The following is a 25,391-nucleotide window of genomic DNA, read 5'->3' on the forward strand; positions in this document are numbered from 1 at the left end:
CTAGACGATGTCCAGAAACACCATTGACCCGAATTTGGTTCGGGACTGTTCTTCCCCCGGAGGAGGGCCGGGTAAAAACCATTAGTAATTCTGTTCCGCCACTGGGGTTAAAAACAGCCAGTGGTACCCAAAAAAAAAAAAAAAAAAAAAAAATATATATATATATATATATATATATATATATATATATATATGTATATATAAAAAAAAAAGAAAAAAAAAAAGAGAAGAACAGTTCCAATATCTCTGGGTCTCGGGAGTTCAGGAATGGCAGCGTGTGACGCTACAAGCCTCGCCGCCCTCATTCCCCTTCCCACAAGAGGGCGAGAATGGCAGTGTGTGACGCTACAAGCCTCGCCACTCTCATTCCCCTCTTCTCAGCGGTGTGTGGACGACAGTGCGCGACGCTATGCCTCGCCGCTCTTGTTCCCCGCTGAGGAAGGAGGTGAGGCAGACCGTGTGCAACGCCACAAAGCCTTGCCACGCTCAGCCCCTCCTTCATTTGGAGAGCGCACTGGGCGGTGTACAACGCTCCCATGCCTTGTCAGCCTCTGGTGCCTCTCCAAATCGCCAGCAGGGGGTGCCGGCTGTGGGAACGCACTCAAGCGGCCTTCCCACACTCGCACACCCCCTCAGCGGATGCAGGTCGTGTGTCAGACCCAGACCCCTACACGGACCACTCCCATGTCGTCCTGGGGTCCCTGCATTCCGCCTCGCTGCCCTGCTGCGGGTACGTCTGTGGTACCGATGACCCCGCTTGTTCGGTCTCTGGGGGCCTGGCTAGCGCTCCCCAGCCCGTCTCGCTGGGTCATCTGTACCATCAGACTCGGCTTGCGATTCAGTTCGCCCGGCGTCCGCCCAAGTTCGGGGGCGTTCACTTCACGTCTATTGCGTGGGTGGATGCCCCCGTGCTTCAGACGGAGATCGCTGTCCTACTGGCGAAGGACACGATAAAGCCGGTCCCTCCAGCCGATATGAAGTCCGGGTTCTACATCCCGTACTTCATTGTACCCAAGAAAGGCGGCGGGTTACGGCCAATCTTGGACCTGCCTTACTTGAACCGTTCCCTCCACAGGATGCCGTTCAGAATGTTAACGCAGAAACGCATCTTCAGGTGCGTCCGTCCCCAGGATTGGTTTGCAGCGATTGACCTGAAGGACGCGTACTTTCATATCTCGATTCTCCCTCGACACAGACCGTCTCTACGCTTTGCTTTCGACGGACGGGCATGTCAATACAAAGTCCTGCCCTTCGGGCTGTCCCTGTCGCCCCGTGACTTTCGAAAGTCGCGGAGGCGGCCATTGCTCCCATGAGAGAGCGTGGTGTTCGTCTTCTCAACTATCTCGACGACTGGCTGATTCTTGCCCAGTCGCGGGAACAGTTGTGCGAACACAGGGACATGGTGCTTCGGCACCTCAGCTGGTTGGGTCTTCGGGTCAACTGGGAGAAGAGCAAACTCTGTCCCGTACAGAGGATCTCTTTTCTCGGGATGGAGATTGACTCGGTCGCCATGACAGAACGCCTCACCGAGGAGCGCGTCCAGTCTGTGTTGAGCTGCTTGAATACGTTCAAACGCAGTACAGCGGTTCCACTGAAATAATTTCAGAGGCTCCTGGGGCATATGGCAGCAGCAGCCGCAGTAACGCCGCTAGGGCTGCTCCATATGAGACCGCTTCAACACTGGCTACACGACCGAGTCCCGAGATGGGCGTGGCACAGCGGGTCCCTCCGTGTCCAAGTGACGCCGAGATGCCGCCAAACCTTCAGCCTGTGGTCGGACCCTTCATTTCTACGGGCAGGAGTGCCTCTAGAACAAGTGTCCAGGCATTCTGTTGTCTCCACGGATGCCTCATCCACGGGCTGGGGTGCCACGTACAACGGCCTTGCAGTATCGGGTCTGTGGACGGGGCCCCAACTGCAATGGCATATCAATTGCCTGGAGTTGCTGGCGGTTCGTCTTGCTCTCAGCCACCTCAAAGGGTCGCGCAAAGACAAGCACGTTCTGATCCGGACGGAGAGCACTGCGGCCGTTGCGTACATCATCAAAAAGGGTGGTCTACGCTCCCGCCGCATGTCCCAACTCGCCCGCCATCTCCTTCTGTGGAGTCCGAAGCATCTGAGGTCCCTTCGTGCCATCCACATTCCGGGCCCGCTCAATCGTGCGGCCGACGAGCTGTCACGGTTGCCCGTGCTGCCCGGGGAGTGGAGACTCCACCCCCAGGTGGTCCAGCTGATTTGGAGTCGCAAATATGCGTTCCCCCCCAGTGAGCCTTCTTGCACAGACACAGTGCAAGGTCAGGGAGGACGAGGAGCAGCTCCTCTTGGTAGCTCCGTACTGGCCCAACAGGACTTGGTTCCCGGAAATAGTGCTCCTCGCAACAGCACCTCCTTGGCCCATTCCTCTGAGGAAGGACCTCCTGACTCGGAGACGCGGCACCCTGTGGCACCCGCGTCCGGACCTCTGGAATCTCCATGTCTGGTCCCTGGACGGGATGCGGAGGTTCTAGGTGACCTACCACAAGCGGTAGTTGACACCATCCCTTCCGCCAGAGCCCCCTCTACGAGACGGCTATATGCGTTGAAGTGGAACCTGTTCGTCGACTGGTGCTCTTCTCACCAAGAAGACCCCCGAAAGTGTTCGGTCAGATCTGTGCTCTCTTTTCTCAAGACGGGTTGGAGCGAAAGCTGTCTCCCTCCACCCTCAAGGTGTATGTTGCCGCTATAGCGCAATCATGACCTGGTTAATGGTTAATTCATTAGGCAAGCACGATCTGATCGTCAGGTTCCTGGGGGGGCGAGGCGATTAAATCCGCCTCGTCCTCCCTTTATACCCTCTTGGGACTTGACTCTGGTGCTGACGCACTTCAGAGGGCGCCCTTTGAGCCTTTACAGTCAGCGGAGCTTAAGATCTTGTCTCTAAAGACAATACTCCTGATTGCATTGGCCTCAGTTAAGAGGGTAGGGGACCTGCAGGCATTTTCGGTCGACGAATCGTGCCTGGGATTCGGGCCAGGTGACTCTCAGGTAACCCTGAGACCCCGGCCTGGATATGTGCCAAGGTTCCCACTACTCCCTTCCGGGACCAAGTGGTGAGCCTGCAAGCGCTGCCTTCGGAGGAGGCAGTCCCAACCCTTTGGCTTTTCTCTGTTCAGTTCGCGCCCTGCGCGTCTATGTTGACAGAACGCAAAGCTTAGGACCTCAGAGCAGCTCTTCATCTGTTACGGAGGACAGCAGAAGGGAAAGGCTGTCTCCAAGCTGAGGATGGCCCACTGGATAGTGGTCGCCATCGTCTTGGCTTATGAAGCCCAAGACGTGCCCTGCCCGCTCGGGTTAAGAGCCCACTCCACTAGGGGTGTTGCTTCTTCCTGGGCGCTGGCTCGTGGCGCCTCGCTGACAGATATTTGTAGAGCTGCGGGCTGGGCGACACCTAACACGTTCGCTAGGTTTTATAGCCTACGTGTAGAACCGGTGGCTTCTCGTGTGCTCGCTTCCCATAGTCAGCTTCACTGAAGTGTCCGTTCTAAGTGTCGGCTTGCTGCGCCATTCCCTTCCCCATGGAACGGATACGTGCGCTTATTTTCTCCAGTCGAGTTCCCCAGGATTGGCGAACCCTGTTGAGTCCTCCGCACCCCTCGGCAGTCGGATGTGGCGGAGCGTCTGACGCCAGGTCTGGCACTTGTATGCATTGGTGGAACTTGTGTTGGACTGGGGTCCGTATGTCGTGACCCCTACGCCGGTCCCATACGTGTATTCTCCACGGTACAGCTCCCTACGGTGAGCTCGTGTCTTTCCCTTGGCAGAGTTCCTCTGCCGTCTCAGTTCGGTGTCGTCCCCCGCCTGTATAGGCCGGGGCCACCTCTGGGACTTCCGTATGTTGTGCTGCCCACGGCCAGCCCATACGTGTTCTCTCCACATGGTAACTCCCTCCGGGCATGATGTGGCTCCCGCAGCGTCCTTCGGGCACGCTTTCCCAGCGTTATCCAATAAGTCTGCTGAATGGGTCTTGCGGAACAGCAGTGTGACTCTCCCTGTGTGAATTTCCCCGCCCGCATCAGAACGGGGTCTGAGGGGCTCTCGCTGGGCGCTGGAAGTGGTAGTAACTGTGGCGTTTTCCATAGGGATCCCAAATCGTTGGTAATACCGACGTACGTCGTAGTGACCGACTGAAAGGGAACGTCTCGGTTACGTATGGTAACCCTCGTTCCCTGAAGGAGGGAACGGAGACGTACGTCACGTCGCCACAGTTCCTTACCATCACTGCATGGCCGAGTCACTAGTTCGGCTCCTCAGTGAAAAACGTCAGTGCGATGCTCTCGCTTCCTGTTTATACCCGCGGCGTGGGGCGGAGCGCGAGATGCAAATCTCGCAAGGCAATGGCCCATTGGCCTGTTCTCTAAATCTCGAAGCTGATAGGGGCTCTCTAAAGTGATCCCAATTCGTCGGTAATACTGACGTACGTCTCCGTTCCCTCCTTCAGGGAACGAGGGTTACCATACGTAACCGAGACGTTTTTCCAGATGAAGTTAGAGTGTGATGTTTTAATGTGCAGTCAATGTTGAACGAATGTAATCTGGGGCCGTCTGCGATCTTTGACTGCAAAGGGGTTAAATAAGAAAAATATAAACATAAACAAAAACACCCACGAGGGGGAAAACCAAACTAAAACTTACAAAACACAAGAACAAGAAGCCAATGGGAAGCACATGACGGGAAACAGAAGACAACGATTCAGAACAGGACTGCAAACACAAGGAGATTATAATGGGAACAAACAAGTTATGATGATGAAGGAGAACAGGTGGGGCAAATCAATCAATAATCAGGTAACAAGAGGGGTGGGGTCAGGTCAATAGACATGACATCACATCAAACATGACAAACACAAGCATATGACTAGCAACGACAAATACTAGTCATGTGCTCACACAAAACAAGACAAACCCGGAAGTGTCAGAGCTCTATCACAAACCAAGAAAATACTTAACAGAAGTGACAGAATTCTGACAATACACCCGCCGGGAGGGACAGACCAGGCGGGCTCCAGTGTCTCTGGCAGCCAGGGTGGGTCAGGCGGGTCCGGATCCCTGGCAGGAAGGCAGGGTGGTGCGCACAGTTTAGAGGGCCAGGGCGGCGCACACAGTTCAGGGGGCCAGGGCGGCGCACAAAATATAAAGAGTCCTCCCTGGACTCGGAATAGGAAGTGGAGTCCTTTCTGGACTTGGGACAGGGGATGGAGTTCTCTCTGGATTCAGAACAGAAAGAGACGGAGCCATCTCTGGACGCTGGTCAGTGGCTGGAGCCATCTCTGGATGCTGGTCAGTGGCTGGAGCCATCTCTGGACCCTGGTCAGTGGCTGGAGCCATCTCTGGACGCTGGTCAGTGGCTGGAGCCATCTCTGGACGCTGGTCAGTGGCTGGAGCCATCTCTGGATGCTGGTCAGTGGCTGTAGCCATCTCTGGATGCTGGTCAGTGGCTGGCCATGGCAGGGTAATGCGTCTGGGCGGCGCGGACAGAGCAATGCGCCTGGGTGGCACGGACAGGGCAAGACGTCTTGTTGGAGCGGGCAGGGCAAGGCGCCTGAGTGGTGCGGACAGGGAAAGACACCTCTGTGGCGCATCTGGGATGGCAGCGGGCTCTGGGACAGTCTCTGGACATGGAATCACTACTGTCGGGTCCTCCCGGACCACCGAAGTTGTGTCCTCATGGACGATAGGCTTTGAGACCACCACAGTCGGGTACTCCTGGACCACCGGACCTGGGCCCACTGCAGTCGGGACCACCAGACCTGGGACCACCGCCATCGGGTCCTCCGGGACCAGTAGCACCGGACTCGAGACCCCGAAGTCGGTTCCTCTGGGACCACCGGACCTTGGACCCCGGAACTTGAGAGAGCGAGGCGACGTGGCGACAAATGCTACTGCTTCTCTAGCCATCTCTGGAGGTATTGTAGCATCTTCGGCCGCCTTGGGAGGAGCTGAAGCATCGCTGGCTGCCTTCTCCACCTGACGAGTGAGATAGTCCACTGCAACTACAAAAGATATGGAATCCAATCCTCTCATCACCACCCAATCAAAAGGCTTATCAAGGGCATAATTAAAAAAGGTCCTTGAGAGCCCCGTCATTAAGCCCCAGACCCTCCGCCTTACTGCTGAACTCAAGGGCAAACCTCCTTATCTCCGTCCCCTGTTGTCGATGAGAACACAAGGCTGTGAATTGGAGCATGTGCTGGTAGCAAAGGCACGGGACTGTGGGGGCTGGTGGATGAGACAAACCCTTCTTCCGCTGAGTCCTCATATTGGCTGGATCTTTATGTCAGGGTTGGATAACGTAGAAAGGAGTGAGGACTCAATTGCAGGTACAATATGAATTTTAATTAAATAAGAAAAATATAAACATAACAAACAAAACACCCAAGAGGGGGAAAACCAAACCAAAACGTACAAAACACAAGCATAAGGGAACAAGAAGCCAATGGGAAGCACATGTAGCGTCTTAGGGTTACATATATATTTAAATTAAAAATTAGCTCAATAGGGAATTGTGGGTGTTAATATTTAGGGATTTATGATTAATCACAACGGGTTATAATCTAATCACAAATCTCCAAAATCACTCAAAAGGGGAATACCTAACCTCGGTTTTTATGCAATATACAGTATATATATGGTTAACAACAATTTATTGCAATTAACTACAGATATATCTATATTAAATAATCACAGAATAACCTCTAGGGAGTTGATTCAAAATTCCTCTCCGTTCTGTTTAAAGAACGAGCTGTAATTCTTTATCCACTCACTAGGTCTATTCTTCCTACCCAATTTTCGGGAAGCTTATCCCTCTGGCCACAAAGGACAAACTTTCCGAGTTATGGTATTAATTAAAGCATTCAACGATGCTTATGAGAGCTCGTAGCTTAGATCTTACATTAAAGGGACTCGTGTTCTGTGAGCAAAACAATGACAATCAAAACGTGGATATCATGATTTTAATAAAGATTAATACTACGATTACATATGACTAAATAAAGAATACATGTATTTACAGAATAGTGGAAAGTAAAGAGGAGGATGGAAAGGATAGAAATAGAGGGAGGACAGAGGAGAAGGGAAAGGAAGAAGGGTATGATCGTGTCCGATCCGACACCTTCCCGAACATAACCACTAGAGCCAGCAAGAACCATATCACCTTAAACAGGGGTACAATCTTAAAACGCACCTAAATTTCGATAGAATTGATACTTGCATGGTTTCTCTGTGTTGTGTAAAGCGAGATGCGTGCGTTGGCGTTTCTCATTGTCCGTGCGCTGAAGCGTTCTCTCCGTTTGGTTTTTCCGGAGCTTAGTTGGTCCGCGGGAGTTTTAAAGGTGTTTGGGAAGGGAGCGTCTTGGAAGGGAAAGTTCATCTCGTCCAAGCTAGGTTCCTCGGTCTGATGGAGCGCACCGCTGGCTGTTGTAGCGGAGTGCGTCGATCCTCAAAGGAAACAACAGCTTGGCTGGACCGCGCCGGCTCGCAGGTCGAAGCCTGCGAGCCACGCTGATGAGATGGGAGGAAAAGGAAATTTGTCTCGTCGGGGTCCTTGCAAGTTGACTGAGCCCAGATATGCTAGTGTTACTGTCTTTTGAAGTCCATTAACCTACGCCCCTCTTCCTTGAGACGACCAATCATTGGTGTGAATTTCAGGCGGGAGAGTGTTTCTTTGTTCAGACTTTGTTACTCAATGGAATGTTCTTGCTGGAAGCCAGAATTGGTAACGTTTCACTCCAAAAGGACTAAACATACTAACGGTACATCTCATAACCATATACTTTACACCATTGACTAAGACAAAGAAAGAGGAACCTTTAGACATCAAACATGCCTTGGTTTAAAGACAGAAAAAGCAGTGCATCTTCTATACAGAGCCATTTTGAGCATTTAAGATGGCTCTTACATCACGCAAACATAAGAAATATAGGGAGCCTGCATACACTTAAGAAATCATCATATATGTAATTTCTGGGATAGTTTAATTAGAGGCTAAATAAAGAGGAATGCTTGTGTATGTGTGTGTGTTAGGGTCATTCCCCGGCCGTTCTCGACTAAAGGGGGAGGTAGGTGTCCTGGCTGATTAGAATCTGATTGAAGATCTGATCCAGATCTGATCTAGACGCTACACATGGGGGGGGGGGGGGGGGGACTGTGGCAGGAGTAAGGGAGGTCTCCAGGGTGGATCGGGAGCCTCGGGCGGCCATGGCGGATCGGGAGCCCCGCCCACATGTGTCCCACCCACAGGTTCATGGCCCCCCCAAAAAAATTTATTTGGGGAGCTTCAGGGGTGGAGTGGAGGGCTCGTGGAAGGCTGGAACGTGCTCGTGGAAGGCTGGAGTAGAGTCCAGGAGGGCTGGAGCGGAGTCCAGGAAGTCCAGGAGGGCTGGAGTGGAGTCCAGGAAGTCCAGGAGGGCTGGAGCGGAGTCCAGGAAGTCCAGGAGGGCTGGAGCGGAGTCCAGGAAGTCTAGAGCGGAGTCCAGGAGACACAGAGCGGTAGGATCGCTCCCAAAGTCTATTAACCACCGCTCCAGTGAATCTGCCGTGGTAGCGGCCTTTGCGGCAGCCCTCCTCTTCCGTCTGGGCTTAGGAGCAGGCAGGACCTTCCCGGCAGGCCTACTGTCTAAGGCCTAATATGCGGGGCAGAATTGGGCAGGCCTAATATGCGGAGGAAACTGGCTGAGGGTGAACTGACCAGGCAGGATGCTTTTCTGAGGGGACTGGACGATGAAGACACATATTAAACGAATAGTGTCCTCGTCCAGGCCCATCAGAAAAACTGCATTAAGCGGAGCACCTGGCCAGTTCACCAGATAAGCAAGGTCAGAGAATTCCTCCACATACCTCTCCAGTGGGCGACTGTCCTGCCGAAGCCCACACAGGCGATCCTCTGCAGAAGCCTCAGTTCTTGAAGGCGTAGAAGAGACAGGGAAGAGGGAAAGGCCCATCTTTAATTTGAAGTCCGTCGCTGGCCGTTCTTCTGTGTTGGTCTAGTCTTCTGTCATGGGTTGGTGTATCAGTAGTGATGTTACGTTTGACACCGACGCTCCGAAGCTTGCTTCAAACTCGAAAGGTCCTTGCAATGAACCACTGCTTCGGAGCTTGTATCATTACGTCATTAGTCACGTGAAAATGACGTCTGAAGCAAACACACTGGTTCACTCCTGTAGTGAACCACCAGACTGCTTTGACAGCCCAATCCAGTGTTGACAGGTTTGAAACCTGGCAGCTGAATTTCTTATAAAAGTGAAGCCAAACCATGGCAACACCGTGGGTTGTAGTAGTCGGTGTTTAGATTGGCGTTATTGTTGAGGAGAGTGGATTGAGTTTATTTCAGTGTCACCCCATTTCTTTTTATTATTATTAATTAGAGAACATATGAACATTGTTACATTAAAAAATGCATCAAAGACAGAAACTTCATAAACCCTCTGCAACATTACACAAGTACAAAGCTTTCACACATGATACTGCCCGGCAAAAAAAACAATAGAAACCATTACAGAAATTCTGTGATGTTTCCAACTTTTTTTAAGCTGGTCTGATCTTCTGTCCTTGTCTAAAGAAATAATTACACACACACACACACACACACACACACACACACACACACACACACACACACACACATCATGCTTAATGTTTTATTATCAAGGTGAACACATGAAATTCATCAGTATCTGTAAAATTCACCTAAATGAGTTTCACAGCACTAACACCGTTTCAGCTTTGATCGCCTCGGTAAACACGTAATAAACGGGGCGTTAACATATAAGCCTACTTGCATTTTATGGTTGTCAGCTTTGTTGCATTACATTTACTTCACCAGGAGATGGTGCTGCAATTTCTATCTGAATGAAGCTTCCAGTAATGAACCATTTTCGACACAATTGTATCAGAAAGCAATAATGCTTCGAAACGCTTCATTTGGCCATCACTATGTATCAGGAACTGTAGACTCCAAAGCTCTGAATGCAAACTCAAACTTTAATAAAGCTTCTTAGAAACAGTACAGGGGACACACTTCAACATAACACAACAGAGACTAGACATGGAGGGAATGAACAAGGGGAACTTAAGTAGTGGACAGAAACGAGATAATGAACAAGACACAGCTGGGATGAATGAACTAATGAGGGTAATCAGGGAAACACAGAAATGGCGGGAAAGAGAACAAAGGAACATGTGACAAATGAGAAACACAACCAAAACAGACTAATATGTGACAACGTGTGTGTCGCGTTTTTTAACGTTCCGCCTAGAAACAAATGCCTTGACGGCGAACCTCATGGAAGAAGAATGCCGTCGTGTTTACAACTGTGACAATGAGCGCTTACCAGGATCAACTGAACGCTGGATTTTCAAAAGTTTGTGAAGTTCACGGCTCCATTGTTGCAGTAAACTTGCACAACGTTCTTGAATGAACAATTTATAGATGCATGCCAGTATGTTATTGCAGGGACATCGACTTTACATTTTCATGGCCATAAACATGACGCGGAGCAAATTGAACTGTGATTAGATGAGTTATGTCAGTTAGACATCCTCTTGGGCGGTCCTTGACCAATGAAAGCTGCGATAGAGTCCAGACATTTTGGCTACGCGAGGCTAACACATACTAATAAGATCAGGCAGGGAAAAAAACACTTGCCATGTCATTTATTGTTGATTTAAAAGGTTGTGTTTCAATAGACTACTTATTTTGGTGTAAAATTTAATCTGTAGAAGAGTCTACACAGTTTAGTAAAATACAGCTAAGGAGTAACCATGAACAAACCTTTGCAAGGTAATGCCACTGTCTACATGACTTAAAAGTTCACTTGCAACAAAGATAAATATGGTTTATGCCACATACAATGTGTTCTTTGCTGTTGAGTATTGGCTGCAGAGAGGATTTAAATTCAAAGTACATTTAGAAACCCACAAACTATAGTTAATTTTCATAATGACCTTATGGTATACTTTGCTACATTGCTAATCTAGTTTAATATTTGGCCTATGCAAGTCACAAAATAAAAAAAGGTTGATTCTAAGGACATTTTGTTTACTTTTGTACATAAACTATTTCAGTTGTTTCGCCACTTGATGTCAAATAAAACAAAACTCGAAGCAAAACTAGTTGAGAAGCACCAGATTAACTGATATTTCCTGATCAAATAATGCATTTACATTTAAATTTGCAGTATCTTATAATATCGAATGCATGTGGAGGTGGGTTGCATGTACTAAAAGTAAACTTCTCTTGTGCAACTTCACGAGGCTACGAACAGCCCATGTTCCCCTTTCAGCAATAAAACTGATACAGCGTGAATAAAAGGTGGGGGAAATCATGACTGGAGAGTTGGATACGTGGCTGCAGTTGTCAAAGAGCTGCAGTGAAAACACATTATGATGTCTCGCGGGACCAAACCCTCCACTGCCTCGCCTTTCATAATAGCGAGAAGCTTGTTATTGCCTCTGTGGAGCCAGCCAAGTATTTTCATTTATTTATTTTTTAACATCCCCATCTCCACCAGCGTGGCTCTGCCGTGAGCATTATATAGGCTTCAGCTCTATTTGATCTCCTTGGTATTGCTTTGTGATGTTGTTTAAGAGTCCCGTCTTTAGGAAACTGTGGCTCGTTTTTTTGGGGTGTATTGTGGTTAGCAGGAAGATAATGGGTCACGATCATTTGAACTGCTTCCCATTGCCACATTTAAAAAAGATAAAAAGGAAAGTACAGTAGCTGAGCTGCACACTGCCCATGCAAATAAGATACACTTCCAAATACATACCTGTACTGACAGCTCCATCATGACTGTATTGCCAATCTCTTCATAGAAGTCAAATGCATATCAATAAGCCAAAACTAAATCTTTTTGGGGGGATTTAGGAAGAATCTGTACAATTCTGTGGAATGGATTTAAAATGGGTTAAATGAAGCTGAGGGCATTATACTCTTTAGAGGCCCAGTAAAATATATATTTTTTATTTATTTATTTTTTACTTACATTTCTGTACATAAGAGAATTTCTGAACTGGGTTATACTGAGAGCCGCTGATCCTTTTCTGCCAATGTCCACACGCTGATCATTTTCTCTCATCCTCTTGTACAATCTGTTCGGGATTATGTTCCCAAACATGGTGAGTCTTCTGGTCCAACTAGCATAAGATCCTCGGCTCCATTTCCCCATGATCTCCACAACAAGCACAGTATGGATGCTCAGATAACAGACTGTTGGGGCTCACATGCACCAGAGCGGAGATGATAGACAGAGTTTAACTTAGTTATGTTGATGGGATTTACAGTTCAATCAAAACAGTCCTTGTGCTCGTCTGCCACAATTCTGCAAAGACCTCTATGAAGGACGCCACATGCAAGGTTTGTTTGCATAGTAATTTGTATTACAATGGATACTGTATGCTTTAATTCTGTTGAATGTTGCGAAGAATCACCTTTTTCATAATGGTAACACTTTATTTTAGAGTTCAATTCTTGCTATTAACTAGTTACTTATTAGCATGTAAATTATATAATATATTAGCTGTTTATTAGCACTGATGAAGCACATATTAATGCTTTATTCTGCATGACCGTATTCTACACCCCTTAATCCTACACAATAACTAAACTTAAATGATAGAAAAACTACCTTACTAACTATTAAAGGCACAATATGTTAGATTTTTGTAAAGTTCCCAAAGATTTGTAAATCCAGATAAGTTCCTATTTTAAGGAACTATTATGTCAATTATTATGTCAATGACAAGGAACCCTTGTCATTGTTGCCTATAAATGTAAAATCCGTGGTTTCCGCTTGTACAGGGGTGTCCAAAGTCCGGCCCAGGGATGAGTTTCGAACGGCCTGCAGCTTGTCTATTAAAATATATTATATGTGGCCCGCTGCGCATAATTTACAAATTGTGCAGTTTCACAATATCGATTACTTGATTTTAGGCCAGGGAAACAGTAACGCATCAAAAATGGAACGAAACAGCGCTATTTGTGCGCAGTGTGTGCACGACTCACAAGTTCACAAATGTGTTTACTTGCTAAGTGTCTTGATCACGCGACGACTAAACAGCCAGATAGTGAGAAGTGTTCGAGTTCGGCATAGAGGTCTCCAGTACAAGCTGCACATCTTTCTGTGATTTAATTTAGTTTAAAGCCAGTTGAAACAGTGCTGACTTATTCAACAACATAACGTGCAAATCAGGAGAAACATCGAGCCGATCCAGTCAGAATACTTTTCAACCAACAATTCACCCTCATGGATTTACTGTGGTAACACCATGGGTAATAAAGGCCAAATTACAGAATATTTTTTTTGTCATAAACTTGCAGTTTTGTGCATTTGTATATTAAATACTAAATTAACAACCCGTTCTCACTTCCAAGGCATCAAAATCCGAAGCATAGTCAAGTGCTTTCCGCGTCACAATAAAGACGCTAAAGGCACCCCTAGGCGTCACTATATTGATGCGCTGAGTGCTCCATTAATTTCAATGAGAAACCTTTGGTGTCAGACACAGACGCTTTGGGCATGGGAACGTTATCGTCATGATGATCATATATTGGGTTATGATTTTGCCATTATGACATGTTGGAGTGTGATTCTCAATTTAATCAGCCAGCATAATTTTATTTACGCTATCTAGACACGTTTTAACATGTAACCCAACCCCATCCCATCCCTAAATCTACCCATTTGTGTGGTGTATAAAACACAGATATAACAGGCAGATACGACTGCATGCACAATTTATTCAAAAAGTACAAATATTCCAAGTGTTCCGAGGCCAAGCGATTGATTTGTGTGAAAGAAATCCCCAAAAGTGATCAGGGTCTCCATCCACAGAAGATCATGAACACATTCAATTTCAAATATTGCCGCCCGTTACGTCAGTTTTCATAGTGAAATTGCATTGGCTCTCGAATGTCTCGTGACCAATTGCGTCATTACGTCAGCTTTGATTGTAAAATGTAATTGGCTCTCGTGTGTCTTGTGACCGATCGCGTCATGCTTAAGAGTCGTGTGTATTTTTTGAATGCGATATGAATGAGCACGTTCACGGAGCGGCGGGATCATCATTTCAATGATTAAAACATTAAGATCAACTCTGTTCTTTACATGAAGACTGTGGCGAGCAGCGAGGCTGAGGTACCGTGAGAACGGGACGAGGCCGCGGTCATTAGTAATGATGATCGCCAGCTGCGTGCCGTCGGACTCGTGTCTCACGGAGGAGTGACGGGAGTATAAAGGAGGAGCGACGACAGTGAAGGATGAGAGAGGACCAGGCCTGGACTATGATTTGTATTTTTGTTTACGTTTTGTTTATGTACGTGCGCGGCAGTCGTCCGTGAGGGGCTGCCGCTTTTACTTTCATTTTGTGTTCATTTATTTTATTAAAGTTTGTTCTATTGTTCGCTGGTTCCCGCCTCCTTCTTCCCACACGAACATACCTCGTTACACTGGTGCCGAAAACCCGGGAGGAAGGAGAGACATGCTGTCGAAGAGCCCTCGCTGCTGAGGGGGATCGCGGTGCTGAGGAGGTCGGGCAGCGCGGATGAGTGAAGACCGCGAGGAGCTGCCCGAGGCTGTGGTGCTGGAGCGAGTGAAGATCCGGTGGGACGGAGAGCTCGCTGCCGTGCCCCTGGGTCGAGGTGGGGTGGCTGCCGTCCAAGAGGGAGCGGAGGAGTTGCCGGCGCTCGCCGTGGGCCGCAGCCTGCGTCCATCCGCCGCGTGCCGTCGGACTCGTGTCTCACGGAGGAGTGACGGGAGTATAAAGGAGGAGCGACGACAGTGAAGGACGAGAGAGGACCAGGCCTGGACTATGATTTGTATTTTTGTTTACGTTTTGTTTATGTACGTGCGCTACAGTCGTCCGTGAGGGGCTGCCGCTTTTACTTTCATTTTGTGTTCATTTATTTTATTAAAGTTTGTTCTATTGTTCGCCGGTTCCCGCCTCCTTCTTCCCACAAGAACTAACCTCGTTACAAAGACATCGTGTGACTTCAGATGCCTTGGAATGCAACATGAGATAATACTTTTATACTGTTTTTGGTCAGTTTTAGCAATAAATACATGTGACTGTACTTGTATTTGTACTTGTATTACGTGTTTTATACTGTTTAGAAGTGGGTAGGTTTAGGGATATAGTGTAGTAGTGGGAAGTTCGGATCATTTTACTGACTCTGATCTTTGAGTCTCGTTCAGCAAAATGAACTAATCTTTTTTCGAGTCATTTCGTTCATTTCAGAAAAATACAATTAAAAAGACATGTTAAATAGCCCAACCCATCTAGTACTTATGAAAATGTTGATTACATTTGTAAAACTAAATAAAAATAAACTATAGGGTACTGCAACCAAAGCCAAATGATAAGAAACTGAAACGTTTAATTAATTGATTAGTTGTTGGGTCAGGCTATTGCAGTCTAACTCTGTTAGTTCACCTCACCTCCTGATCCGAGACATTCTTTCTTTTGCAACTTCATATTTATCACGTTTGTTCTCCGCCTCTCGTGTCTTCGAACTCCTCGAGACGTTAGTTGTCGACTCGTCTGTGTCTGACTCTGACCTGGGGCTGGGCCGGGCCATTTGACACAGGTCCGGGAACAGAATGATTAGTTCATCTTTCGAGTCTCGAGCTCGGGTTTGAGTCTTTCGTTCTTCCTGTCAGTCCCATAGAGTCTATGCTGTCAGTAGCGGAAACAGAAAAGATTTGTTCTTTCGAGTTCGGGTTTGAGTCTTTCGTTCTTCCTGTCAGTCCCATAGAGTCTATGCTGTCAGTAGCGGAAACAGAAAAGATTAGTTCTTACGAGTCTTTCGGGTTTGACGTTTGAGTCATTCGTTCTTTTGCCACGTGACTTGTCACTGTATTGAACACTAGTTCACAACCTTTTTACTAACAAGCACGTAGTTATTTTTTTATTTTATTTTTATTTTTTATATATATATATAATTCTCAGTTAATATCAGACATAAACAAATATGGGAAATATATTGACTATTCAAGTCTAACATCTCAAATTCAAGTCAATTAGACTATTACTCATTTTGAATCATATAGCACAAACACACACACACACACACACACACACACACACACACACACACACACATATATATATATATATATATATATATATATATATATATATATATATATATATATATATATATATATATATATATATATATATATATATATATATAGATAGATATATGTGTGTGTGTAATATGTTTTTGTATAGGTGCTATAGGCCTATAAGCTATGTTACAAAGGTTTAGGTAACATTTTTAAACTGATTTTTATTCATTAATAACACAAGGACAAAAATAATAATAATATAACTCAATAGAGAAAAATCAAATACAGTTGATTCAAAACGAGTAATAGTCTAATTGACTTGAATTTGTGATGTTAGATTTGAATAGTCAATATATTTCTCATATTTGTATGTCTGATATTAACAGAATTATATATAAAAAATAAAAATAAAAAATAACTACGTGCTTGTTAGTAAAAAGGCTGTGAACTAGTGTTCAATACAGTAACAAGTCACGTGGCAAAATAACGAATGACTCAAACGTCAAACCCGAAAGACTCGTAAGAACTAATCTTTTCTGTTTCCGTTACTGACAGCATAGACTCTATGGGACTGACAGGAAGAACGAAAGACTCAAACCCGAACTCGAGACTCGAAAGATGAACTAATCATTTTTGTTCTTTCCAGTACAGATTCAGCGTAATGCGCATGCGCGGTCAACACAAAATGAACGAATCACTCTCTGAGACAACTCGGTAGTCCCGAGTCATATTAAAGATTCGTTCAAAATGAACGAATCGTTGATGAACGACACATCACTAATATAGTGACACCTAGGGGTGACTTTTGCGTCTTCATTGTGACGCAGAAGGCACTTGACCATGCTTCGGATTTTGACGCCTTGGGAGTGAGAATGGGTTGAAATTAAAGCCATTATAGATATAGAAACTATTTTAATTGAAGAGTGCGCTACAAACTAGGGGTTGCACAGATTAGTCGACTAATCGACTTTATTGCTCTGCCATAACACTTTAAGCTTGACGTTCGACAGGTAATCACTGTTATAAACAAATGCGTGCTGCATCCATTGTAACACACACACATAGCTCGGACATCATGCAGAGATCGCGTGCGGCCGTGCGCCTTACACAAAATCATTCATCAGCGCTGAAATGTATTGTCAACACTGTTCTGTGATTTATAAATAAAATAGCTTAGAAACTGAAAAGTTCTAGCATATATTTCTTAGTAACTAAAATTCACAGCTTCACTATTAGAGAGACACTGCCAGGTAGAATTAATTTGTATACAAAAAATATATATATTTTTATATTATTATTATTATTATTTTATATTATATTATTATTAGAAATATATTGCTACTTTATTTGTATCTGATTCAGAACAAGTAGAAATCTGCGAGAAATTTAACGACCCAAAGACAAAAGAACTGATACAAAAGCTGTTATGTAGTAAGAGCAATAACCTTAGCGTTGTGTCATATGCCATAGCTGTCCTGTGCACAAGAAAACCTGTGTTCGCGTCTCAGCTCAAGTTCAGGGTTATTGTTCATTAATGACGTCATCAGCGACTAGTCGATGTCGACTCGACTTTCATCACATAAATGTCGACTTTAAAATATCTGAAGTCGGCAAAACGCAGCTAATGTAATGTTGTGTTCAATTGCACACACAAATGCAGCGCACTGTAGCCTATATCATTTCATATTAAACCACAAAATAAATTTTTAAGGATCAATTCATATTTAATTTAGAATTTAGTGTTTGATAACTTTAATCAATTACTGTATATTTCCAAGGTCACAGGTAAATATGACATTTATTATAATGAGGTTTTGTAAAGATTGTTTTAAGTTTACTTAAATTAAAAGTTGTATTTTTAAGTCTAATAAATATTAATATTGACAGCTCTATTATACTGTAAAGTTGAATGGCTATAATTAATGGTTAAATTTGAGAGAGAGAAAAAAGTTACATAGCGACAGAGACTAGTATTGGTATCAGTGATAGCCTATGGCCTTCAGTCATAAAAAGATGGCATAAATATAAAAAAATATGCTTTATGTTGTTTATACATTAATTTGGAGATTCAATGTAAAGTTTTTGCAATATAAAATAATATTTAAAAACTTGAATGTTCAGAAAACATTACAATTTTAATCGATTGTCAGCAATAATAAACACACACACAATATATATATATATATATATATATATATATATATATATATATATATATATATATATATACACACACACACCACTGGGCTTGTAGAAACCATGCACGTGGACAAACGTGGAAGCACGCCGCTGTTGTATCGTTCAGTCATCATGGGTCATGATTATTCATTGGGTATGTAAAAAAAAAAAGAAAGTTACATCAACTGAAGCCCCGGGTATACTTTACTTTCCACAGATGCGCACGCGAGTCTTCCAAAGTATTCTCCTTTGGCCGTGAGCACGGAAAGACGCGTTCGACATGTGCACACTATCTAGTGGACTTTTGTTTTCAAGCGCTCAATTCACTCACGCATGCGCTGTTGTACGGACAAAGTATCAGTATCGGCGTGGCGTGGCGTTTTCGAGATGGAGAGAGCTTCGCGACAAACTTGACAGAGACTCCGCTCTCGCATGTTTTTTAATAGAGACTAGGGCCCTGTCCACACGAACACGGGTATTTTCAAAACCGCAGCTTTTTCTACGCAGTTTGGCTGTTCGTCCACGCGCAAACGCAGTATCCGGTTACTGAAACCGGACTTTTTTGAAAACTCCGGCCAGGGTGAAGTTTTTTAGAAACTCCGGTTACAGCGTTGTCGTGTAGACGGTGAAACCGGAGATTTCGGCTTGTTAAGTTGAAATGTGCGCCGTTCTCTCCTTTGTTTGACATCAGATTGTGCGCCGTTATCGCTTTTGTTTATACATGAGTGGAGTCTATGCAATGGCGGACGTAACTTTTAATAACTCTGCTAACAGCGCTTATTACATACAGATACATGCGCAGTTATCTCATTGTATTGCAGAACAGAGGTGCCAGAATACAAAAATACAACATAGTAAGGCAAGTGTGTGAAGCTTCAGTCCACTTGAGCCCTGCCCCTACAGTTGTCAGTGTCACTGATTCCAAAGTAAACTTGTAGAAGGGTTTCACTGAGCCCATGGCATCCCTCAGTGCATCGGTGCCGTGGATGGGACCCATGTGGAAATCAAGCAGCCAATCATAGCGCGGTTTTGCGTTTTCATGTGGACGGAGATTTTTTTAAAACTGTGCTTGTGTGGACGCGATTGTTTTTTAAAACGGAGGAGGAAAAACTCCGGTTATAAAAATACCTGTGTACGTGTGGACTAGGCCTAGGTAAGCAAATATTGATTGTACATACTTATTTGTGGGTTATGCTGATTAAATTACACATACATGTTTATATTGCACTTTGTTTGTACTTCAGTAACACTTTTTATCAAGTCTGGTGACCAAGTCCTATGGCAGTGAAATTAAATACAGTAGGCCTATGTGTTGCACAAAATATTCAGTCAGTACTTGCAAATACTGTGGGTTCGTTTACTTTGAGTATGATTGCGTTAAACACGTAAAATTGTGCAGCATTAACGATGACATAAAATAGTGTGATCAAACATAAAGGTAATACAAAAACTAATTAATTACCTCATCCGTGAAAATGAATCGTGAATTCCATTTGTATTCCAGTATCTCTGGATGGTGAAAACGACATCTACCATCATCCCACTCTTCGTCATAGCGTCATCAAGCTTCGCCTTTGTTATTGTTTTGCAAATGCACCCTCTGGCAGTGAAAACTTACAGATTGAGCCATTAAAGGTGAACTATGTAAGATTTTTGCAGTAAAATATCCAAAAAACCCTAGGCCAGTGTTATATATTTTGTTCAGTTGAGTACTTAGAATATCCCAAATGTTTCCAACTATTTGTAAATCGTGAGAAATTGCTATTTTAACGAAGAAACCGGGACGTGTGAGCTATGCGTTTGAGGGAGTTGCCTGTCGATTGCGTCATGTCTACGTTACCCTCGGTTTCCGGTTTTATTTAGAAGAAACGCTGTACTCTCACTGCAGTGTGATAGGTGTCATAGCAGCCACAGAGTGAACGTCATAACTTCCTTTTCAACACACTCAGATTTATCTAATACGATAAACAGAGTTGCGTTACCTCATACTCATGACTGGAAAAGAGGAAGTGGCGCCGGCGACCGTGTCATAATAAAAGTCCCACCGGCGACTATGCCATAATAACAGTCCCGCTTTTCAATCGCTCCAGCGGTTCCTCAGCTCCACAACACTCTGTCCTGCTCTGCTTCATACTACAGTAATGTTAAAGGTCCCATGGCATGACATTTTTATTTTATGTGGTATTTCAACATTAATATGAGTTCCCCTAGCCTGAATATTGTCCCCAAGTGGATAGAAATGTTGATCAGTGTAAAACCGAGTTCTGGCTGTCTTTCTCTGCCTTTGAGAAAATGACAGGCCAGACTAGCCAATCCTGAAGTCTCCTGTTTTGACGTCCACACAGGAACGGTTACCTCCCTTTCCTCCACCCAGAGAATCTGGCACGCCCATGCAAGCGCTATATTTGTCCTCGAGAGATCATGGCTTGTGAACGAGTGAGTGCTAGCAGTTTCTCAGTGTTTAGATGTACAAATGAAAACAGAAGTCTTTTTTCAGTTCCTTCTGATCTGTGATCAGTGATTTCTTATGTGTAGCTAATTATTTATTATTTGTGCACACACCGCGGCTTCTCTCTCTCCCGACAGAACGGTGTTTTCGTGTTTTCTATCTTGTGAGTCAGTGTTTTTGTACGTTCTCGTTGCGTCTATCTGTTCTACAATGTGCATACAGTCATGAGTTTCTGCTCAACATCGGCAGACTCACATCTCTAGAGATAAACCTCACACACGCCGAGGCTCGGGCTGCACTGACCGGTCGGCCTTCAACATCCCTGACCCCCAGTACTGCATCTGGCCCACAGCAGAGGCACCAAACGTGGCGCGAGATTAAGCAGAAGGGGGGTAAGCGTGAGGGTATCCGGCTAGGCTAGCCAGCTATCCCCACAATAAACTGGATTACATTCGATTACTGCTGTTGTGTCTTTGTTTGCGCTGTGTACTCAATGCAGTGTACTCACTGACGCTTTTCATTTGATTGGAACGTATCTAAAAATAATGCTATAATCAACATTTAATAACTCGTTCATCTCGCTGTAATGGTACATTGCATGTGTTACAAAGTTGGTAGAATAATGATGAAGACGGACTCGGCGTGACTGGGACTCGTGTTTATTCAGAACTCTCAGATACAAACACAATAAACTCGCGCTGACAGACAGCGCTCTCACAACTCAGAAGTTACTATAAATAACTTTGTTAGCAATCGCTCCGTCTCCGTGATGTCCGGTTCGCGAACGAATCATTCTTTTGAATCGGTTCTTTTTAGTGAACCGAACCAGTTCACCAAATCGGACTGAATCGTTCTAAACGGTTCGCGTCTCCAGTCAGCGCTGATCCATAATTTACTAAAGTTACTAACTTTCTGACATGAGTGACAGCCCCTCCGACTAGAAATAAACTAATAACTTGAAGTATATTCTAGTAACTACAACAGTTCACTGAACTGAGACATGCTGAGAACTGATGTGAAGTGAACTCAGGTCCATCCGTCTCTCAGGCAGCAGCTCATGCGTCGTAGACCTCGTTAAATCACGCCCCCTCCGCTCATTTCAAATGCAAAGATGTCAGCCAATCACAACAGTGGGCGTTTTTACTGAAGTCTCACAGCAGACACGCCTCTTGAAACAGGGCATTCAGCCACAGGGCAAACAGCAGTATAGAAAAAATGCCTTTTATTTCTAAATTATGACATTTTATGATGTAAAAATCATACTAACAATATAAGTACACCTCAGGAAACATTATAAAATAATAGAAAAATGCCATGGGACTTTTAATAATTGCATCCATGAACATGATTTCTGCCCGAGTCCTATCCTGACTCTTTTCCACCGGCTGTGAGGTGAAGACCACATGTCCCAAGATTCTGCACTCAAACGCGGCGTCATCAAACTGCACCTTTGTTTTGAAAAGGCGACCTCTAGTGGACGGAAAAGTTACATAGTGTAGCTTTAATAAGCAGTAAATTCTGAGTTTATTGAGGCAAAAGTCATAGTTAATAGTGAATATGTGTTCCCTATACTAAAGTGTTACCATGCCCACAAACCTCATCCGTCTCAAATTTTTTATTTATTTATTTATTTATTTAATTTCATTAATCATTTATTTTATTTCATTATTCATTTATTTTACTTCATTGTTCATTTATTTTATTTTATTTCATTCTTTGTATATTTGCATTTATATTAATCTATTTCACCTGTCTTTAAAGGTTTAATGCATTTGTATAGTTATTGATGTAAGAGAAAAAGTGAGTACCATTTATTGACTTTTTTTTTTTTTTATTACTTTTGACACTGGGTTACTGTCTGTAGGATGGTTATATAATAAACACAAAAATATATAACTGGCAAGGACCTCTATTTTATGACAGCAAACCTTATTACAATTACTTACATTTTGCATTAGGTCACGTTATAGCTAAAAACACGACACTCTGATTTTTCAACATTTGCGAATCCATTTTGAATGAAATCTGTTTCCTGTCCTGCAGGGCAACACACTGAACTGGTTTTGTATTAAACCAGCGCCTGTAGATTTGGTAAAAGGAAATAACATCTGCAATCTTGCTCAAGGCTTTCTGCAGTACCCATTTATTTTCATCATTCTTCATCAAACTATTATTGCCACCAAACAATCCAAAGGGCTCGGAAAAGAACTGTTCACACAGTAGGAAATTAAAAAGTTTTTTTTTTCTTCTTTATATGCATAAATATTGAGTTTCACACTGTTCTAAAACAGAGCTGAATGAGACAAATGTGGGACAATGGAAACATGTGTTTTTAAGCGTGAACGTACAAATAGCTTTCCAATATCCCGGCAATAATCTTTTTTTTTTAATAATCAAATCATATGGGATATAATCAAACAATTGGTTTATATCTGAGCTAGGCCTCTTTCACATTAAGCACATAAGAGAAAATGCAGCTTTCACACTGGCAGTGTTTCTGTGGTTTAAAATGATTTCTGGGTCCCTAGATTAGGGTCCAATTCACATTGTTAATAACCTTTTAACTATGACTTCAATAAACTCTTATTACTGCTTATTAGTTAGTAAGGTAGTTAAGTTTAGGTATGGGGTAGGATTAAGGGATATCGAATATGATCATACAGAATAAGGCATTAATATGTGCTTTATAAGTACTAATAAACAGACAAAATGCAAGCAATATGCATGCTAATAAGCAACTAGTAAATAGTGAGAAGATATAAACTAATTGTCCAGATTCAGTCAGATTTACTGAATAAAAAGTGTTTTTATGTGTCACTGTGCAACCTGCATTAAGCCTGACAGGCATTTTTGTCAAACAGTCCATAAGTATTATTCGCTCATTTTTTATTGTTTCATAAAATTCTGTATTGCATAGATTTGCAGAGCATTTTCTTGATTTTCTGCTATGTTCAGCATTATAGTATATGTGGAAGGGAAAAAAAAGATCAGTGCTGAAAGGACTTTCAACTACGCTCATGCTAAAGAGGACAGTGTAAATGCTGTAACCTGTTAATATGGGAGCTGAAATAAATGTGTGCCGCTGTCAAACAGGCCTTAGGCTGATACCTCGCTTGAAAAGAAGTTATGGATGAAGAATAGATCTTCACTGCAAAGGGGCCCTGCAAAGTTGACCATGTCCAATTGCAGCTTTGATAGACTTTGTGGCGGGAGAATTTCAACTGTGTAATTTCCTCGGAAGCAGTTTTTTTTGTGCAACTTTCCGATTTTCTAGGGAGTGGGAACAAGCTGGTATGAAATGGGATTAGTATTAGAGACAATTTCTCTGACAAAGCCATTCACTTTCTTGATCTGTCGGAGTTGGCACTAGCTCAGGGATGAGGCTCAAATAGACCGATGTGATAAAGAGCTCTCCATCTTGTCTGCTTTTGTCCTGCATTCCACAGGCAAACGCAAGAAGCTTTCTAAAGGTCATTTTATCGACTGAACACAACTCCATTTTGAGAAAGGGGGAAGAAACTACATAGTTCCTTGGCTGGGAAAATCTCATGGTTTCACATTGAAGATGTTATGTCTTAACACAGACTGATCTCATGAAATGGCGTATGTATGACACGCCAATTCGTATGCCATTTTGGCGTGCTATCAAGACACATAATCGGTTTTTAGCGTGTTTATCAACGCCGTTTCATTCTATCCCCCTACACTGCCCCTACCCCTAAACCTACACACACACACACACACACACACTACCCCTAAACCTACCCATCACAAGAAACATTCTGCATTTTTACATTTTCAAGAAAACATAATTTAGTATGTTTATAAAACCATTTACATTGTGGGGACACACACACACACACATAATGGTTCGTTTCGGCGTAGACATTCACGCTAAGATGATGGTTCGTTTCGGCGTACACATACACGCGGAATCACACAGCGTAGACATAGACGCGGATAGCTCAAAATGCGTACAGATAACACGCCATTTGGCTTTAGAAAGTGCTGTGTATGTTTACGCAAAGTCATGATGTCATGTTGCTTAACAAATCAATAACTGGAAGGGTTAATAATTTTGGCATCTTTCAAAGGCTTGATTTGTATGCCTATGTATGTGCCTTAAAGAAAATATATATGCTCTAAATATATCCTGACTAATTGATTAAGTAGTGGTCCAATATCACGCTAAGTGAGATGAATAAGGTTAAGCAGTATCTAATATCACATTAGATATTTTGAGAAGTTGAGTATTTAACACATTCTCTTAATATCTTATGCATTCACAAATATAGTTATGTCATTTAAATAAATAAAACAGAGTTCATAAGAAACTAAACTGGAGTTTTGCCCATATTTATTGTCTATTTTAAAAGGTACAACACTGACATCCTGTTCATATAAACAAATCAAAACAAAATTATTATTTAACGTGATGACATACAGTAGATATGGTTAGGTGACCAACATTTAATTAGAAACATCATAATACAATCTAAGTGATCAACTGATTGAATATAAATTACATTTACACAACAAAAAAAATCATCAAAAGGAACTGAATGTCGCACAGTATTACATTTTTATTTTGACAGCTTTACAAATTGTCATGTTAACCAAAAAAAACCTTTTTGTGCAACATTTTATTTAAAAAAATCCATTACA

At 43.7% G+C, this 25,391-nt stretch overlaps 1 protein-coding gene across 1 annotated transcript in view; it reads left to right on the forward strand.

The window, feature by feature from the left end:
- Window positions 1-10,077: 10,077 nt before the first annotated feature.
- Window positions 10,078-25,391, forward strand: part of LOC307139999 (uncharacterized protein) — a gene marked incomplete at its 5' end in the record, with an annotated part of 29,465 nt that continues 14,151 nt past the window's right edge. The window contains one exon of the mRNA XM_079839241.1: window positions 10,078-10,164. Within this exon, the coding sequence (XP_079695367.1) occupies window positions 10,078-10,164 (87 nt within the window). The remainder of the gene's footprint in view (window positions 10,165-25,391) is intronic.

Source organism: Gobio gobio (assembly GCF_949357685.1).
Source record: "Gobio gobio genome assembly, chromosome: 16".
In the NCBI taxonomy this organism is placed as follows: domain Eukaryota; kingdom Metazoa; phylum Chordata; class Actinopteri; order Cypriniformes; family Gobionidae; genus Gobio; species Gobio gobio.